This window comes from Macadamia integrifolia, chromosome 8 (genome assembly GCF_013358625.1).
Source record: "Macadamia integrifolia cultivar HAES 741 chromosome 8, SCU_Mint_v3, whole genome shotgun sequence".
Classification (NCBI taxonomy): Eukaryota; Viridiplantae; Streptophyta; class Magnoliopsida; order Proteales; family Proteaceae; genus Macadamia; species Macadamia integrifolia.
In genome coordinates this window covers 10,897,455-10,917,485 of record NC_056564.1, presented here as the reverse complement: position 1 = coordinate 10,917,485, position 20,031 = coordinate 10,897,455, and the positions used below count along the sequence as shown (strand labels likewise).

At 36.0% G+C, this 20,031-nt stretch overlaps 2 protein-coding genes and 1 non-coding gene across 4 annotated transcripts; 2 read left to right on the top strand and 1 right to left on the bottom strand.

Moving 5' to 3' along the window:
- The first annotated feature begins 3,696 nt into the window (after positions 1-3,696).
- On the top strand, positions 3,697-3,770 carry TRNAV-CAC. Its single transcript has one exon. It is a non-coding gene; the product is annotated as a tRNA-Val (tRNA).
- An 83-nt stretch (positions 3,771-3,853) lies between these two features.
- On the top strand, positions 3,854-8,691 carry LOC122085791 (PRA1 family protein A1-like). The gene is made up of 8 exons (XM_042654373.1): positions 3,854-4,137; positions 4,271-4,311; positions 4,397-4,475; positions 6,019-6,105; positions 6,181-6,269; positions 6,404-6,475; positions 6,571-6,706; positions 8,368-8,691. Exons 1-7 carry the CDS (start codon positions 3,980-3,982, stop codon positions 6,672-6,674), a joined length of 630 nt encoding a protein of 209 aa, XP_042510307.1. The 5' UTR covers positions 3,854-3,979; the 3' UTR covers positions 6,675-6,706; positions 8,368-8,691.
- A 4,147-nt stretch (positions 8,692-12,838) lies between these two features.
- Positions 12,839-18,390, bottom strand: LOC122086351 (uracil phosphoribosyltransferase-like). Of its 2 annotated transcripts, none has more exons than XM_042655114.1 (12): positions 18,222-18,390; positions 17,996-18,094; positions 17,825-17,903; positions 17,674-17,732; positions 17,434-17,511; positions 17,112-17,193; positions 16,212-16,260; positions 15,664-15,725; positions 14,358-14,425; positions 13,547-13,602; positions 13,407-13,454; positions 12,839-13,301 (listed from the first exon to the last, which is right to left on the bottom strand). In XM_042655114.1, exons 1-12 carry the CDS (start codon positions 18,348-18,350, stop codon positions 13,250-13,252), a joined length of 861 nt encoding a protein of 286 aa, XP_042511048.1. In that variant the 5' UTR covers positions 18,351-18,390; the 3' UTR covers positions 12,839-13,249. The 2 variants fall into 2 exon arrangements, with proteins under 2 accessions (XP_042511048.1, XP_042511049.1); XM_042655115.1 differs by having other exon boundaries at positions 17,996-18,088.
- Between the last annotated feature and the right edge of the window lie 1,641 nt (positions 18,391-20,031).

Genomic DNA, 20,031 nt, shown 5'->3' with positions numbered 1-20,031 from the left:
AAAAGCTTGGAAATTTTGTATGAGTGGATCCCATGTATTATGATTGTTTTAAGGAAGAAAATAAGAGAAAATAAATGAATTTGGGAAATAAGATAGACAAATAAAAATCATTGTGTAATCATATTTTTTTTTATGTTATTATGTCTTTTATACTATTTTTTTTTCTTAGTAATCAAACATATCCTAAGTTTTCCACATTTTTTACTCAATCTTTTTTTCTCATTAGATAGACACAACCTAGAAAAGGGGTGCAAAAAGTATCAAAGGTGTCACCACATAGTGTGGTGCCATCAAGGATCCAATTACTACTGGTAGTATGGTACGTAGATTCAAGGAAAAATTACATGATTACCCATTTATGGATTTATTCTTAAAAAATTACCCACTAAAAGTTTCAGGTAACAAAAATACTCAAAGTTAAGTTTTCTTGTACAAAATTACGCACTTAAAGTTTAAGTTAACAAAAATACCCAAAACTGAGTTTGGATTTATAAAACTACTCGCTCAAAGTTTTAGTAATAAAAAAATATATGAATATATGTGGAAGATGAATAATCACTATTTTGAGTAGTTTTGTAAACTCAAACTTGATTTTGTATTTTTATTGACTGAAACTCTGGATGGGTAATTTTATAAATCTAAACTTAATTTTAGATATTTTTGTTAACTAAAATTTTTTGTGAGTAATTTTATAAAAGAAAACCCAAAATAAGTAATGATATAAATTTTCCTATATTCAATCCCTAATGATTCTGATTGAAAGGCTTGGACTGACAGAGTGGCGAATGAAATTTTACAACGTTAGCGTCAAAATCAGTAGACTGTTTAGGTAGAAGACAAATTAATACATAGCCCAAGTTTACATTCTTACGTCATCGAGATAAAATGAGATGCACGTGAATTACGTGCAGATAATATTAAAAACTACAAAGTAAAGAGACCAAAAATGTCTCGAGAAACAATTGGTCAAAGTTTCTAATCTAAAAGGATTCAATTATTTTCGGATTTTTCGTCTCCATGGGAACTTGCCAAGGAAGTTGAATCAAAGTTGCCTTGGATGTCAATTCGGAACCTGTGCCAAAAAGGTCTAATCCAACCCGATTTAAACCAAATTGGATCAATCCAAACAATTTGTGTAGACTGAAATTGAAAGAGGGGAGAAGGTTCCTGGAAGATGTCGTGGAGCCATGGGAGTAAGAATGTGAATTTGTAACTGAAATCATTTATTGTAATCAAATTGATTTGTTTACATTGAAATCGTAAAACTATTTAGTAAATGGTGTGATTATGATTTCAAGTTTCAGGATGATTAGTTAAATGGGTTGAGTTGGTTTTAACTGTAAAATCCGTTGATTTCAAATCGAATTAAAACCCTTTAAATATTTTAAATCGATCCGATTAATCCATATAACAATTAAATAAAGCAGGGACAGTAACTCATATAACAATTAACAATTAAATTAAGTGTACATCATGCTTTGGTATGATTTATTGCAATTCAATTCAAGTTTAGGCTTTAAATCATGAACTTGTAATCCATATATGTTACTATGTTATTATGTTATCACGGATGAGATGTTTTCGTTGAACCACCTGTCATTTTAATATTTTATGTTGTAGAATACTGGATTTGGATGTTGTATAATTAGTTCTATATGTTTGATAATGACCATGCAAAAAAATAGCACTAGATTATCAAATTAAGACATGCCATCGTCAATATAGAATATCTTATTTGTGGTTGTCAATTATTTTTTGATAAGCTTATGATATTTAATTTAAAGATGATTGTAAGTTATAATAAACCGATTGTAAACCATTTTACAAATCGTACGGATTAAAACCGAAATCGAAATCACTTACTAAACGGTCACGATTTCAAAAAGTATAACTGTTTAATAAATAGTACAATTATGATTTTAGTCATATAAATGCGAATCAAATCGATCCGTACCGTTTAAATCAAAACTAAACTGATTAATAATGTCTAGGAAAATCCTTTCATGATGGGAAGAAAATTATTTGACCTTTATGTACCTGGCACAAGGACCACAATATTATCTTAGGACCGTCGTGTTCATTGGGAAGAATCATATAAAAACTAATAATTATTAGGAAACATGTTGAGCACGTTGGGTGCACAACTGTCACTCTCTCTCCCTCCCCTCTGAGAATGATTCCAGACTCCTCCCATCTTATCCTTTCATTGACTCACACTGCTAGCTTGCATCAAGCAGGACATCGTGCCAAACCATCTCTCTCATAATCATTATTTAGCAACATGCATTAATGGGGAGCATAGGATGAATTGGGGCGTTGTTTCATAAGGGGTGGAGAGAAGCCAGTATTTTCCTTATTTATTTATTTACTTAATTATTAGATTATGATTGATAATAACTATAAAAAAATATATATGAATATAATGCGTAGACTTATAAAAACTCAATCTGAAATACAACCTGAACTTCATATCCTATTTATTGCAACAACTTAACATTATCCCAATTAAAATGTGGTTAGCCACATTGATTTTAACCCTCCAATTGTCATGCTTGATACAAAGTCTAAGCTATTAATATCTTTTATCATCCGTCTTTGATCATTGTGTGATCAATGTATTCAAATATCTGCCATGAATATAGATTTTTTTTTTTCTACATTTTTTCCCCCAAAATCTTTAAGTACCCCTTATTTGTAAAACAAAATTGAAATACATATGGAAAAAAAAAAAAGGAGAAATATAATATAAGCTAGATATACACTGAAAGTGCTGAAAATAAAGCGAGGAGGGTTGGGGCAGGAAAACCATAAGATTGGAATTCCACTGAAAGATGAAACAAAGTGCTAGGACTTTGTAGAGATTAGTATACGAGAGCTCTTTAGCCAAACCATATATTTTTCGCTCTCATATTTTCTCATTAATTATATTTATACTTTTATAATTGATTTTGTTCATAATGTAAATACCCTTTTATGTTTATTCTAAATATATCCTTTTACGCCATTATAATGTAGAGTTTATGTAAACTAATACTAAAGTACCCTTTGATATCGTTATGTTGGTAATTTTTCAATTTTCGTCATCAGCCAATCCCAACTCTCGATAAATAATTATTTCTTTTTGGGGTAGTCCGATTGATTCCATCTTATGTCATTGGACTCCCCTTGCCTTAAACAGGTGATTTTGACATCCAACGCCTCTAAAATTCCCAACAAATTATGTCATCCAATATTGGCCCTTGAAACATAATATTTTTCAAAGGAGTCTATTTAACACATACTCATAATGGAGTATAAGCTCTACCCAAAAATGAATAAATAAATAACGGAGTCTAAGCCAAAATATTGAATAGTAAGAGTTGGGTATATGGTGTACCACTCGAAAACATTACTTATCGATTGATTTAGTCAATTTTGATTCTTCATATGTTTTTAAAAATTAAAACCTTTCGAACCGATAAGAAGTTTGGTCGATCCTTTTCAGTTTATTATGATTTTGGCACCTTTATAATATAGCCCAACAAACCATGCATGTGTGAAAATTGTTTAACCGCTAAAACAGTGCAATGAGCATTGGATGACTGAAGTCCTTGAGAGGTGTTTTGAAACCTTCTCAGCCGTTCTATGCTCACTGGAATAAGGATGTGACTCAGCAATTTTTTAAGACTTAATTATCAATTTAAGACCTACAACAAGGTCTGGGTGGTGTAGTCGGTTATCACGCTAGTCTCACACACTAGAGGTCCCCGGTTCGAACCCGGGCTCAGACAAAATTAATTATTTTGAATTTTTTAACCAACTGATCCTCTCCCTGTCTGAATCTCCAATTCTTTTTTTCTTTTTTTAATTTAAATGGCCTACGAATAATGGGAACGTGAGGTCAGTTCGACTGAAATCCTCTGCAAATTTTCTTGACTTTCGTTTTCTATGAATTGAGTTCCACTGGTTGGGAACGGTCTTCTAGGGTTTTAGATCAAAGATGGATTGGGGGAACGTGACGGCTGAAGATCTGTTCGATGCTCTCCGTGAAGTCGATTGGTCATCACCTCCTCGTCCTCTCACCGAGTTCTTCTCTAGATTCACGGTCCCTAGATCGTATACCAAATGGAACAGTCGTCTCAAATGCAATCTTTACTAGTACGATTTTTTCCCAACTTTTTAATCATCAATTGAATTTGTTCTTTTTCTGATTTTCTAGTTCTTCGAATTTCTAGACCTGCAATTCACATTTTAATCCACCGTCTTTGAACCTTCCCCTTTGTGTTTGCAGTTATCGGACAAATTACTTCCTCATGATAATCTTCATTCTTGGTAAGTGAGCAAGGTATCAGATAACTGCAAAAGCTTAATGTTTTGTCAGATAATTTTCTTGATTTTATTCCTTTCTTTACCGTAGGGTTGGGATTTCTTAGAAGGCCGCTTGCTATTGTTGCCGCGTTCTTAACGGCCCTAAGCATTGCTTTCTTGAATGATAGGTACGTGGATTTGCTTACTTCTGTAGATCTGCTGTCGCAGTATCATTTCTATGCTGAAGCAGTCCAACCCCTTCTATGTATTTTGTTCTATTTTTTGATTTTAGTCTTCTTAAGAGGATTCATATATTTTTTTTCGTCAATCGTTTATATTGATTAAAGAGCGTATTGGAAACATGTTTAAAGGGGGGGGGGGTATAATTATTTATTTGATCAAAATTTTGGTGTTCTGGATCATGATTGTGTGCACTGAGGTTTGCGGTGAGATATTGCTTTACTTTTTATGGTTGTTATATGAATTATCTCAAAATGGGTGTCAGCCTTTTTGTATGATTAATGTTCCTCGTCATTTTGAAGTTACCACGATGCAGTTGTTAATGAAAGGGTGAAAAACAGTGGGATCCAGTGGTGAGATGCAAGACAACAACTGATGACGTTGCTAATATTCCGCGATAGAGTTATATGGTGCCATGGTGCCATCTGATACCTCTTCCAACACTTATAAGACTGTACCTTAAACAAACACTGCAAAAGATGCACACACACAAGGAGACACGATATCTATAGTTTTGAGAAGAATTACTCTAATTCATCAGAAACACAGACTGAATTCTAGCTAAGGTGGTGGTAGGGTACTTTCTTTTTGTATTAAATATTTAATAGTTAGTCTGAATAGTTAAGAGGAGTAGACAGAATTGCAAGGTGTGAATGTGGACAATAGTCTCCAGTATGCCCTAAGTTTTAGAGAATGGTGTATTTTGGTTATGTATTGTTGGGACATATAGCTCATTGTATGTGACAAAACTTCCAATTGTATTGGTTGCTTTTATATCTGATGTTTGGAGTGTATTTTTTCAGAGGTCTTGTTCATCACTTCATCCCATCAATTTCTGATGGCAGTTTCAGCAATTTACCATATTTTATGCCATAACTGTGATTTTTCCCAGTACAGTTCCATTTGGAGTCTGCTTTTATGGACAAGTTAATAATGTCTTAGTTTTAAGGATTTATAATTCATAGGGCTATATACACACAACAGATATATGCACATGCTTTGTTGCCTTACAGTCAAATTTTGGTTAATCATTAAAAGAAAAGGAGAAAGATAGAGAGAAGGATGTGCTGTCTTGAAATTTTACAGCCTAATTACTGTTGTACACTACATTAAGAATGAAGAAAAGGTGAATGTTCATCAGTGACAGAAAGTGATCTTATCAAGTGAAAAGCTTTTTATATATTTATTTATTTTTTTGACAGGTTCATACTTAAGCTGAAGAATGAAGAAGACATCGTTTTGTATATATATATATAACCTTTTTTTTTTTCTGTCATTTTCCCTCTTTTTAATACATAATTGCATGATTTTTTATTTTCTTATCATTTCTTTGGTAAAACAAACTTGAGGCTGGGTAGAAGTCTAATAATCTCTCTCTGATCATGTGCTGTTCTTTCGTTTATTCATGGTATTATGATGATTAATATTATTTGTGGTTCATCTGGTTCTTCTTCTTTATTTATATGTTGTTGCTGACAATTGTTTTTACAGTTTTGCAGTTACTTTTAATGAGAAGGTAACTAGAACTGTGAGGCAATTTTCTCCACATTTAGCTGCAAAGATGAGGCCGCCTATAACGTAAGTTTTGTTGCCTCTTTTGTTTTAAAAAAATGGATTACTCTGCTTCTTATTACATAACCTGATTATCAACAGGCCTGTTATTCGTGGGCGTCCATCAGCTAAAAGATCAATTCATATATGTGGACGTCCTCGTTGGATGTTTGTATCGATATTCGCAATCGGTATTCTAAAACTCTACTCTGTATTTTTGTATCCTATTTTAAATTGTAGAAGTAGATCTGTCTGTTCACTTAGTATGGTAAATGATGACATTTACAAATGTTGACTAATCAGGAAGTTCTTCTTCCTTCTGCAGGCAGTTGTGTCCTGTGGTTCACATCTTGTAATCTCCTTACTGTCCTATGGGCTATCGTCATCGGATTTCTTGGTACATGCTGCTTACTATTTGAGTTTTATTACCTTTTCTCTGAGCAAATACAACTCTCCTTAGCTTAACCCCCCCCTTTGCCCTTTCTTTTCCAGCCACTGTTTTGCATGCGAGCTTTAGAACACCTAACCTGAAAGCACGCCTGAACACATTCCGCGAAGAATTCCGTGCAGTTTGGCGCAATTATAGTGAACTCTAACTGGGTTGTGCAACCTATCGAATTGATGGGATGTGAGTAAACTATGTCCTCCATTGTGAAACTTTACTTTGAGTTCTGGAACCTTTGCACTGTGTTTGGGAGAAGGTTTCTCATTTTATGCAACTTATTTCATGATTGTACTAATACTATACACACTTCATCTATTTCATTTAGGGGACTGCTAGTCTTTAGTTCTTACATGGGTTTTTGGGTTTCTAGATGCTAATCACTGTGTATATGCATTATTCCACACCCCATATTTTAGCTGCCATTTTAAACTGAATCTAAGGACCTTCGGTTTGGATGGATGTTTGTATGAACTTATACTTGAGTGGTGATTCCGATTTAGATTTCTATGAGGACATTGGGGCAAGTTGATGAAAATAAGGAACTAGCTAGGGTAACCATAGCCAATGATCTAAATTCATGGTATCAGTGCTGGCATCGATCACCGCCAATATTGATACTGATACAGATCGATTGTATTGAACTGGATCAGACACCAATGTGGGTTTTTTTTTTTTTTTTTTTAACAATATTTTACCCTCAGTATATTAATACATGACCGAACCGATCACGATACCTGAATCCATGACCCTAACACACCATCCAGCTGGATCAAACTCTATTGAAGAATGTCTGTTGTTAATTGGAATACAGTACCTTGTTGTCAGAGTATGTTTGGTCAAGATATGAGTGATTTCATCTCAGTTTTTAGAGGTAAGGTTTTGTTTACATTTTGTGGGAAAAGTTGTCCTCGTTGCCAATTAATATGTACAACCCTCACACCTTCTCTCCTATCCTTGACGTGTGAGTCCCATGTTGATGAACTGCGTGCCATCTTCGCTCATGTTACCATGCATTTACATGGAGACAGACATGTAGATATCTTCCCTATATTATTTATGGTTGGGGGATTGCCACTAGGCTGTGGCCCTTGAGCAGTGAGAGCACGCACCTAGGCATTTGCCATTGATGATTTGGGATTTGCTACCACCATTCATGTTATTGGAGTTAGAAGGGACTGGGGATTTGAGGTTGATGTAGGTGGTGGTTCTTTGTGAGTGTTTCTATAAATTGATTTCTTTTAGGGTCACAAGATGTGAGTAAGAAGAGAAGGGGAAGGCACCAAATTTGTCTTAATCATTTTTGCCCCTAATTTGTCCCATGATCGACCCATTAACTAGTCGGGTTGATGCAATCCAACCATTCATTGTTCATGTGTGGAAAATTGGTGGTGGACTCAACGCACAAGTACATCTACACCAAAAAAAAAATGCAGGTCAGTGGGTATTGGCCGGCTCATGGGTTGGGTTAGTTTTTGTCACCCCTAATACCTGGTGTGGATAATTCTTGCTTTTCATATGACCACAGTTGGTCATTGAATACTTGATTGATTGGATTGATGAAATTTTTGTTTCCTGACCCTTTGATAGGGAAGTGAGATAGTTATTAGTATTCAATGTGGTTAATTGCTGCCATAAATCTCATATTAGGAGTCATAGGATAGTTCATGCTGCTGCTTAGGTATTTTATCATCCCACAACATTTGAGATTAGAAACTGGCTTCACAATTGAATGGCACAACACTTTTTTCAAGTTCATTATAAGGCTGGGCTTTTGCTTTTTATTTTTTTATTTTTGTATGAAATAGAGTATTGGCTGGGGTGTTGATGAAATTTGTTTTATGTAGGGCTGAATGCTGTTGCTGCTGCTCTGCTGAATTATTATAAGGAGGCTGCTATGGCAGAATTCCCTTTAGTAAGTGGAGGCTTCAAACTTGTACAGACCATTGGGTTGTAAATCTTTTTGCAGATGTAATCTCTGTAAAACCGGTTGAGTTGTCTTTGTCTCATTTAATGAACAAATACTTCAGGATTGCAAGCTAAATTATGAGTTCTTGAGACTGCCAAGGACACTTCTTTTCTGTCTACAAGGAGTTCCTTTATAGTCTTTTGTAGAGATGAGTGATGTTGTATTCTTCATATTTTTGAACCAATTGTTTCCGTTTATTCCATATTCGTGTCCAAAGAGTAAAAATGCAAAAACGTCTTGGATGATGACTGTAAGAAAGAGACTGCTATGTCCACTGCAACCCTCATCCGCTTCGGTATCCTGAATCCATTAAGTGGAAAGAAGGGAAAGCAAAAGTCATGGTCTAATAGGAGGTTATTGCTACACAATCTGGCGACTTGTAGCTCTGGCATTGATGTAGCAGCGGTTGGGGCACCTGCCGGTGGATGCAATCATAGTTGTCAAGGCATCGTCAAGGCGACGAGTAGGCGTCTAGGCGGTTTGCCTGGGCCTAGGCGACAGCTGTTTTGTTGCATTGTATGTCGTCTTGTGTTTCGGCACTTATTTATGCCAAATATCATTCAAGTAAATGTTTTTAATATTTGTTATTTCATTTACTTAAGATATTATTCATAAATAAGCAAATACCTTTTATTTGAATCCAATAAAAATAGTTTAAAAATCAAATTCCAAAAGGATAAAAAATCAACCCCCAAATCCAAGAACAAAAACTGGATTTTGGTTTGAGGGATGAATTTCAACTTTTAAATGATGGGGTTTTTTCTCAAAAATTTTATAAATTCTATCATGTTAAAACATTGTTAAAAACCAAAAGTTCGGTAAAATAATATTTTGTTCTGATATTCATAAAATTATCTTCATTCAGGAGATTTTAACAGTATTTGCGAACTTAAAAATAAGTTTGACTGAAGCATAACTTTGTCATTATAACTCAGATTTAAGTAATTTTAGACTTGTTAGAAAGTTGGTTTTATGTTATAACTAATACAAAAAGTCTCATATAAAAATAAAATCATTTAACCAGTCAAACTTATTATAAAATAAGAGCATTTTTCTAAATGTTGATTTTTTATAACTTAATATGACTTAATGTTAATTTTTTATGATTTGATGTGGCTAAATGTTGATTTTTAATGGCTTAATCTTGATTTTTTATGATACAAGGTATATATAACTTACTAAATAATGTTAGAAAATAGAAAAAATAAAAAATAACACTTGTTCGCCTTAAGGTGGACGCTTTCTCGCCTAAGCACTTAGACAACCCTCCACCACCTTAGTTCGCCTTGGCATCGTAACAACTATGAATGCAATAAGGTAATTAAAGAGGCAGAAGTTGATACACCAAGGGAGTGGTCCTGTGACCATTTTGGTGAAGTGATTGGCACCTCAAAATGCCTGCATGATTCAATGCCCAGTGAGTGAAGGAATTGGAAAAAAGAAACCTAGAAAGAAAAAGAAGCAGAAGAAGAGGAAGAAGTGTCTACTCTTCCTACACCCAGACATAGGGGGTGAAATGACAACCCCCTGAACAAAAAATACTGCTGTTGTTAATGCTTACGTGTGTGCTTTCATTGGTCCCTGTGCTAGTTGTCATGCTCTGCATTTTTGGTAGACCTCTCCCAAAAGAAAAAGAAGCAGAAGAAGAGGAAGAAGTGTCTACTCTTACTGCCCACGATTACAGAAGGGATTTGTCAACTCTTTCTGCGCTTTAAAAGGCTGATATTATTCATAAATTTGAACTTCACTGGACCAGATTGTAGAACACTTTTCATGCTATTTTCCGTTCTATTTTGATGGGCGACATATTTAGAGGCTCTGTTTGGTTGCAAAGGAAATTGAAGGAAAGAGAAAGGGAAGGGAAGTGAAAATGTTGAAACTTTATTTAACTAGTTTATTCATGTTGGATTAGCTAGCATACATCAGACGTCTGGCAGCACCTGGGCATACACTCCTAGTCGTTGGGTGTGCATTGGGCACATTTGAGAGGATCTTTGTATTTTGCCAGAAGTTTTGAATCATCTATCCCTACAAGCTTGGATGCTATCTTGCCTTCTCTCTCTTGGGAGCAGGTTCTTAGAGGGCTTTGGTTCTGACACCGTGTCATGTCTCACATGGTATGTCAAATGGGATTGTAATTTTGTGGATGGGTGGATCTATAATGACCTAGAAAGAAAAAGAAGTCTGCTACTAATCACATGTCGAGTTTCAACCTAATGAGAGATGGTCAAGTTGCAAAATCAAGTACATAAGAGAATGATTTTTATGGGGAAAGTATGACTATAACAACAAAAACTTAGCCTTATCTCAACTGAATAGGGTCGGTTACATGAATCCAAGAAAATGGGGGAAGTATGACTTTTGTGCCCAAATGCATGGGGCAAGAAATAAACACCTTACCCCCATAAAAATGTAAAATGACATCCTTATTTTCCTGCATTTTCCTGCATTTTCATTGGAAATTAAACTTTGTGCTACACCAGAAAACCACACATGGCATCTCTTAAGTGACTGACAAAGCTCCGGTGAAAGGAAAGAGAGAGGAACCACAACCCAAACTAAAGCCACATACGTATAATATCATCTGCTCTTGTGCATGAGCTCCAAGTAGTAAGGATGTCAACTATAATTCTAGTCCGAATCTTGGACCAATTGACTGACTTGGAAAGAAACATGGAACAAACTCTCCTCTTTCTATAGACTGCTTCAATCGCACTTGAAATGCCCTGTGGAAAATATGTTTAAAGTAGCTTATGTTTTAAATATGACATTTCGGTTTTTTATTAACTTGTACTATTAAGAAAAGGGAGAAAAAACCCTATCGATCTAGTGTTGTCTAAGCCGACACTTAATAAAGAACCCCGAACATCATAGTTGAAAGATGAAATAATACCCTAAACATACTTTTTCTTAAAGGTTGGGGTACTCGTATGATCGTATCTAATATAAATACCCTTTACAATTAGATAGTATAATTTTCAAATTGAAAAAGTTAACTTCTCATATTCTATGATCATCAGGATCCAATCACATGTGACGTGTTTAATTAGTTTAGTCTAATAGAACCTTGAGGGACTGTTTGGTGTTTCTACGAGGGTGGGTTTTTATTAATTTTGCTCTTTTCCGCTTCGCGTTCCCAGCCTGGCTGCCCACGTTATCATGCCTTTCCTCAATCTTAAATCATGTGCGCCTCAAGTAGTAATAGTAGTTAGTAGTAGAGGTGGTGGTGGAAGATAAGATAGCCAAGAGACGTAAGCTTGGATCGAGAATGGAGTCTTACTTGAGATGGGCCGAGGCTTTGGCCTCGGTGTGTGGTTTCGTGATATTGGTTGGCTTGACTTGCTGTTGCCTCAGCACTAAACCTGGCGAACATGGAGGACTCATCAGCAGCTGCTGTGGCAGCGATGCTGGTGGTTGCGGTTGCGACGGTGGTGGCGCTTACGGCGGTGTTTAACTAACTTTATCAGCAGCAGATATTAATATCGCTATTTCCCATTGGCAATAAGGCTAGCTCTGGTGTTTTTGCTGAACAGTATTGTGGTACTGATCCTCAATTCCTTACTAGTTTTTTTCTTCTTTCTTGCTCTCATCTGTATCTAGTTTTTTGTTGGTGATCAGTACCTTCTAAACTTCAGCTGTTTCCTTGAGCTTCTGGATTCCATTTGCAACACTACTGTTAAATATTAATTTTCTTCTCAAGGTAATATCTGGAAAGTCCTTCTATCTTCTCTCTTTTCTCATAGTTGTCAGTGACATCCACTTCTAATTTCGCAAGGCTGCTGCAACATCTTTTGTTTAGTTCTATAATAGAGAAAGGAATAAGGCCAGTGAAACGGATCCCGGAGAGGCTTTTTTTCATATACGTTGGGGCCTCTGATTTGCATGGAACATGGTTTTTCTTAACCAATACTTCTTTCCTTTTTATTGTTTCTTTTCTAATTAAATTGAGTTCTTTAAAATTTGTCTGATCGAAAATGATTCTGAAATGGTTAATGTAAATAAAGAATAGCACTCATGGTCATGGGATGTTTTTCCATAGGTGGTGGTGGTTGGGCCACTTTCACTCGGTTTAAAAAATCAGATCGGATTGGTGGTGATCGTCCGAATCAGATAGGTATTGATTGAGACTAACCCCTGATCTGATGGATAAGGTACAAGGTAAATGGGTTTAAAAAACCATTTTTTTTTTTAAAGAGAACCCTGTCCGATTGCACGGCCATTACACCAGCACAGAGGCATGGATACATGTTAATAGAATTCGGTGTCCAAGCAACATATAAAAGGGAAGCCAATGCAGATTGCAAACATACAAAGCATCATCAGTCTATTTTTAAAAAAGAAATGCAATCTAACACAAGCTAAGGAATTTGATTGAGTTACGTACTGAAATTTGACCTAATCCAAATATGGACTTCTCTATCCAACTGTCAAAATCACATCATCCTATCATGTGGCTCAAAACAAAATCATTCCTTCAAAATATGCAGGAAACTAATAGTAGGATGACTGTACTGTAGAAATTCAGTTTCAACCCCAAGAACATTCAGTGATTTCTTTTGATAGAAAAATCTTTGCCGCTACAATTAGCTCCAGGATCAAATCCAATCTATGAATAGAAGTCAGTTGATCTAAACCTATGAACAAATAAATGCCACATCCATCTATCTAATTCAAAACTCTCCCCTTCTATTATTCTTTCCAAAATTGCAATAACTTCCGGGTTGAGCAAATCAACTCAGCATACTCCCAGACCTACATCTTCATGTACCAAAACTACGATCCCCAGCATCTCCCAATCCAGGGATTATAAACCTGAGAAAATTCAAAAACTTAGTTAAAACAAACATGCCAATATACACATTTGCATTATCTAAATCCAAGTACGACTGATTCTAGTGCCTACACCAAGTTACTTACCCTTTGTCATTTACAGTAGGATCAATGATCGCTGTGTACACGTGAAGCCTGAAGAAACACAAAAGCAGCAAGCAATTTAATCTTCTTGAAGGGAAGATGTGATTTATATGACATATACATTAGCCAAAGATTATAAATACCCAGGGAATTTCTCACTAAGCTTTTGAAGAGCTGGAGGAGCAGCTACTGCAGAAACCTGCAAAATATAGTAGTTCGAAGAGTCATATGAATCTGATGGGAATGAAGGCATCAATAGTCAGTTAAGAAAATAACAAGAAACAAGGATAAGAGGTGAGAATATCTCACAAAGCAAGGTTTCAAATGCTAAAAACGATAGGGACATAAGTGCATGGGGATCACAGTCATGAATGTACAGTGGCATAAGAACATAAACACTTTTATTTTCCCTAAGTTATAACCATGCACAATGATGTATTGATGTATAAATTTATATTTTTAATAAGGGTCCTTCACAATATGCCACCTGGTGGTACATGGGTTAGCCCATGTGATGAAGGGAAGGCCCCGCATACATCTCAACAGCCAAATTTTTGTCCAAAGTATGCAAAGGAGAGTTTCTAAAATTATGATTCAAAGTTTAAGTAAAATTACCAAAATGACATCAATTTGCATATGAATATAAAACACAAATGGCATTTTTTGTAATTTTAGCTACTTCCTCTACTCATTTTAACCCAAAATTGTACCAATGAGATGCTTGTCTGATCCTTTTATCACATGGAAAAACCTATGTACCGCCATATGGCAAGCATTATACTTCACCAGGCATAGTGAAGTATAATGACATCCAATTTCTCGTCTTGGCATGTTCTGATATGTTGTAAAATGCAAGCCTTTCAGAAGATTTATTCATAACAAGATGGCATTTTGAAGTTCACAGTGTTTGGGCTTGAAGAGGCAAAAGAAAAGTAGGCAAGTAGATTTATTTACCACTTTTATTTGCTTGTTGTCAACTCCACGATCCTTCAACAAGTCAATTGCTGCAACTATTGTGCCACCTAAATTCATCCTCAAAAGAGATGGAAAACAAGGCATCAAATCAGGGCTAGAACCATTTAAATTCAAGTTCTGATCATTATAACAAAAATAATAAAATTAGGCGAGTGAAAAAAATCTTGAAAGTGATAAGACATCCATACTCTTAAGACACACAATGATTGTAATTTTGAAGCCTAGTTGTCAAGGTCTCAACAAGGTGTACATAGATGCCCAAAGGTGATGACCACATGACTGAGTACGAAGGCACCCAATCCAGACCCAAAGTAGAAAGAAAAGGAAGGGGTTTTTTTTGGGGGAGGTGGCCGGGTGGGGTGCGGCAGGGAGGAAGAGCAATTGGATTTAGTATAAAAAATGGGGAAATAGGCTACTGACTTAGGAGCTTAGGCTGCCTAGAAGTACCTCTTTGTCCAGTCTTTTGCCAGGACCATACTAGAAAGACAAGTCAGACCACCACATACTTTTTGCCATGGATGGTATACACAGCCGTTGTAGAATACTAAGTATGTGATAATTTATTTAATATTAGATAAAGCAATATGCATCCTCATACTATAGGAGGTAAGAAGCAAACGGTAATCTGCAAAGCTGTTGACAGTGCAACAAAACAACCAAAAAGGAGAACCAAACCCACTGCTATTGACTAGTTGACTAACAATTCTCTAGGACTTGACATGCCTCAGACTTTAGCTTCAGTTGAATGCATTCTTGATGCCAACAATGCTAAACACATTCACTGGAATTGGCCTAAAGCATCTATATACAGAAACAGATATGCAAGTAAAACAGAGAAATTTTCATATCTTGAGATAACCTAAGATGACTTCATATTTACCTTCCTCATTAACAAAACTTTTGCACGACCAAGTATTTTGTGATGGCTGCTGAGCACCATAACCAGAACATAGTCATCAAAACGAGTAGGAAGCAGGGATTGCCATGGTGTAGAAACTCACAAACCCCACAATTTATTGTGCTTATACTAGTATACAGATTGGTTGTACTTGATAATTCTATCAAACAAAGTGAAGTATGACCACACCACTTGCCATTGAAATATATAGTAGATTCGAGAAACATAAATCTCTAATCCAGTGCAAATACAATATGGGCTGATAAGGCATGAAAATTTTACACACACGAAAAAAGATGCTACTTCCATCAAATGGCACCAAAGTTCACACTAAACATCCAAAGAAAAGTTTATAATGTGTAGAGTATGCTGCATTAGCATTGGTACCTGTTGCCAGCATGGGATCAACAATAAGTACACGGGATCCTTCTGGAATTTTTTCAGGTAACCTGCAAAACAGACTTAGCACTCTGAGGTCACTTAAGAATAGAAGCAGACAACAAGAAGAAAAAGCTATGGAAGTAATTGATTCCTAACAGAGACAGAAAAAGGAGCATTTAGAAAGCATACGGACTCTGGGTGGAGCCTGAAAGCTCTTCGGTGATTTTGAACACATCACTTACAAAGAGACGTGGATCAACCAGAAATACAAGCAATAAGAAATTGATTATTAACAGAAACAGCACAAAAAATTAAAAGGTTTAGGGAATCAACGTGAAGCCTGATTGCCTGAAAGATATTATGTGGGGTTTGGCTGCATGGAAAACTCTATTTATCAAATTAAAGAGAGGTGGATCAAGGAAGTTCCATAGGAATGTACCATGTACAAGGTATAGCGAAATGATAATGAAGGAGAGGAAGCACATGTGCGTGCAGGGAGGGGGAGGAATTGGGGAATATACACAAATACAGTGGAGAAATGGAGATACACTCACTTGTTCAAATATATACTTGGCAGAAGTGTCGTCTCATCCCTGCTTATTCCTAAATTTGCAAACGAAAAGAGCATATCATCCACTATTAGAGTAACCAAGAAAACCTTAAAAGATATTTGCTACAAAAAAGGAAAAACAGTTCGTAGACGATATAGATTTGAAGGTCCATGGGATATGGACCATATCCTAGTCAGCAACCATGGATGGCTCAATGAGATAAGGGACTCCACCTATCTCACTGGTCAAGTTTCAGCCCAAAATTAGCGAGGAAAAGTGCGTTAAAGTGAGTTCAAACTTCAAAGCCACTCAATTCCATTAAAATGAATTGACAATTTTATAATTTTATAACTTTAAATACTTCTTAACCATTTCCAAATGCTTGTTTCAGGCTGCAATTTGAACAGTGAGATTGGTGTGGGTTCCTCTATCACATACACCCACCCCCATGACATCCAAAGATGCCACGTTGCATGAAAACATGACCTCATAACAGTAAGTGTACGACAAGGTCATCCCACTTATAACAACCCTATGTAAAAGACAGAATCAAGCACAAGCATGCAAATCCAATGCATATTAAATCCATTTGAATTTTGGGGTTGGATATTGGCGAAAGAGGATCTATGTAGGCAATCCCATTTAGTTGGATAAAGCTGAGTTGAGCTGGCTTGTAGATGGATCAAACGTTGGATTTTGGTTTAAATGTGGGCATTTGGACCTGAGTCTAAACTGCATGGATTTGTAATCCAGGTCTGCCCCATTTTATGTCCAGATATATGGAATCCGTATGGAAAATTATAAAAATATCCTCTCTAAATAATACCTAGCTAGTGCTTATCAAAATTTTAAAGGGAAAAAATCCACTTCTGTTCTATTTGGACTTCGTTAACTTTGCCTTACCCAGATGATACGTTTGGGTTGCTGGCAAGATTGATGATGCATGCTCAACAAGAGCAAGCCCAGCTCTCAAGATGGGGACAACCTGTTAGACTAAAAGAATCCTGTATCAGATGATGGCTCAATAGAACTCTCCAACTTTCCAAATTAACAAAGAGGGAACAGAAATTCTACGTAATTCAAAATACCTATATCCCAAAGAAAATTTTCATTATTAGACAATAATATGCAAGCAGAATAAATTCAAAACCCAAAAGCAAAAGAGAAGCATTGCTTGTCATACAAACAACACAAAAACTAATGCTTATAATTTTTAAACACTAACCAGCACAGGTTCCCTTGGATCAATAAATTCAACTGAAGCAACACCCATCGGTGATTGGATTTCCCCAGTGACAGTAGGCTGTGCGCAATTACACAGAAAATGTAAGCAGGACTTTGTGTAAATAAAGTGAAATGAGAAAACATAACCACAAGTTCTGAGATTCATATTAGGTAAAAAACACTCTGTGGAATACGAGTATTAACAGAAGCAATGGCATTGATGAACCACAAAACAACTTACTAGCCAATCTCTTGATGCCTCATATATAAGAAGCCTTCCCAGCTCAGCCATAGCATTCCCTACCAAAAAGAAGGAATCACACAGGAGTAACAAAGGAAACAACTTAACAGAGAAATGGGTAATATGTATTAGGGCCCGAATTTCTACTTACTAAAGATGGCAGAAGGAGTTCGTTCGTCTCTGAGAACAGAAACCCAGTGTTTGATCAATGGATGAGGCGGAACAAAGACCTGCAGATCCGATTATTTATATCATAAAATACCCAAACCCAACCATCCAAAATTCTCCAAAAGAAAAACAAACGAGTATAAGAGTATCTAACCAGCATTCTATCGTCTGCAACAGGGCGGCTTTCCGTCGCCATTTCAGATTTCACAACAAATTGATTACCTCGCATTCTCCTCGAGCAAGAAATCTGCGGCTAGTAGAGGAGCGCAGAGAATCAGAGAGAGTAAATAGTAACTAGTACTAGGGTTGTGAATCTTGATTCCATTTATTTATATAGGTTAAAATGGAAAGTTTCGATTCTGAAAGAGAGAATATATTACCTTTTGATGATACCTAGAGGGAGAATGTATGAGTAAGAGGGGCTTTTGGCGGGAGAATTTCATCACATTCATCGGGAAAAGCGGCGGATCGGTAGTGAATTGGATAGCAGCGTTCACGTGGCACGCCATGGTTAGGAGATTTGGTTTCCACCACACACCAGGGAGGGAATAACGATTATATATCAGCTTGGACTCTTGGGGTCATGTGGCTATTGCCCCAAGGCCAGAGAATCGTCACGGGGCCCCTCGTGGACTCAGGCTTTTCAAAAACCGGGAATCGGATCCAGAATCGGTTGGGAGTTGTCTGATTCCCGCTGTTTCAAATCGGAATATGACCGCCTAGATTTCCATAAATTGGTAGGATTTCAGATCAAATGGCCGATTATAGGGTTTTTGGGATTGATATTGAACCGATTAGAATCGACAGGGATTTATTCCATTATTGATTCTAAAAAATTATGACGAATAGAATATATTCCATGGCAAGAGAATGAAGGATAGGAGGAGGCATCGCACGGTTGGTGATTGTAAAAAAGAGAAAAGAATATGCTTTCAGGAATTGGTATTGAATTGGCTGATCCATATTAATATCAATAGAGGCTCATAATGATTCATGGTCGACCCCATCTATGTAATGGTACGGATTAAGGGTAAAATAGTCAAAAAATCAATTTTAATAGAAAAAAACATTTGTAAAACCACCGATCCCAATCGTTTTGGGCTGATGCATAACGATATATCTAATACTGTGAACTTTCCATGGAGGAGACCCAAATGTCAAGGAGGTTAGAGAATGAGAGTGGGCATAAGGTCTCTGGAAGAGTGTTCCTTCTAAACTAGAATTCCTTTGGACAATCAGAAGCAACAACCATGATTGCATACTCAATGAGTTTAAAAATATTAGAATCTACAGCTTTGAAGACTCCCTGCCAATGATTTAGGGAATGGGTTTCGGAAGACATGGTCAAAAAGAATCGGAAGTGATCAATTAAGGGAAAATTTGAAGCACACTTATAAGAAGAAATTAACAAGGATGTAATGAAGCCGTAACATATAAAAAAGAAGAAAAACACGGGTTTAATGAAATCTTACGTTCATTACTTATGATGACAAGATTTGACGGAGAAAAAAAAAATCACTTTAAATTTATGATTATATCATGGTTTATCATTGTAACGGAAATGTAACTAATATTGAAAATAATAGATAACAAATTACTAAGAAGATAACTAATATTGAAATCACAAAATGAACCCTATTATCCAATCATTCATTTAACTATCCAAACTAGTTTTGTATAGTGAACAAAGAGACCAACAGACGCATTATTACAATTTACAAATCAATTTTTCTATTCATAACATAATATTCAATGATTTACAACAATTCCCTTATAATAAAAAATATTCTCCCTGATATTGTAAAAAATGGATAGTCAATTCACCAATTTTCAATCTCATAATCATTTATTTTTTTATTAGTTTCATTCTGTTTGGCTATTGGTTGGTTTGGTATGGACTGATTATCAGTCGGTCCCAACATACTCCAATTTGGTTCAGTTCGGATCTTATAGATCGATTTCAATCGATTTTATTGGTTCGGGCAAAGTTTTGACACCCCTAAATGGAATATAAAATCTACCCATCGAGCCAAACTTGAAGCTTGAAATTCAATCCAAATTGAGTGTGCACAGACTCAACGAACAAATACTCTAAAAATCGGATGGAATCAATTAGGATATTCCTGCCCATCGAGCCTAGTTGAACCCTTGTGAAATGATGTTCTTCTTTTTTTTTTTTTTTTTTTTTTT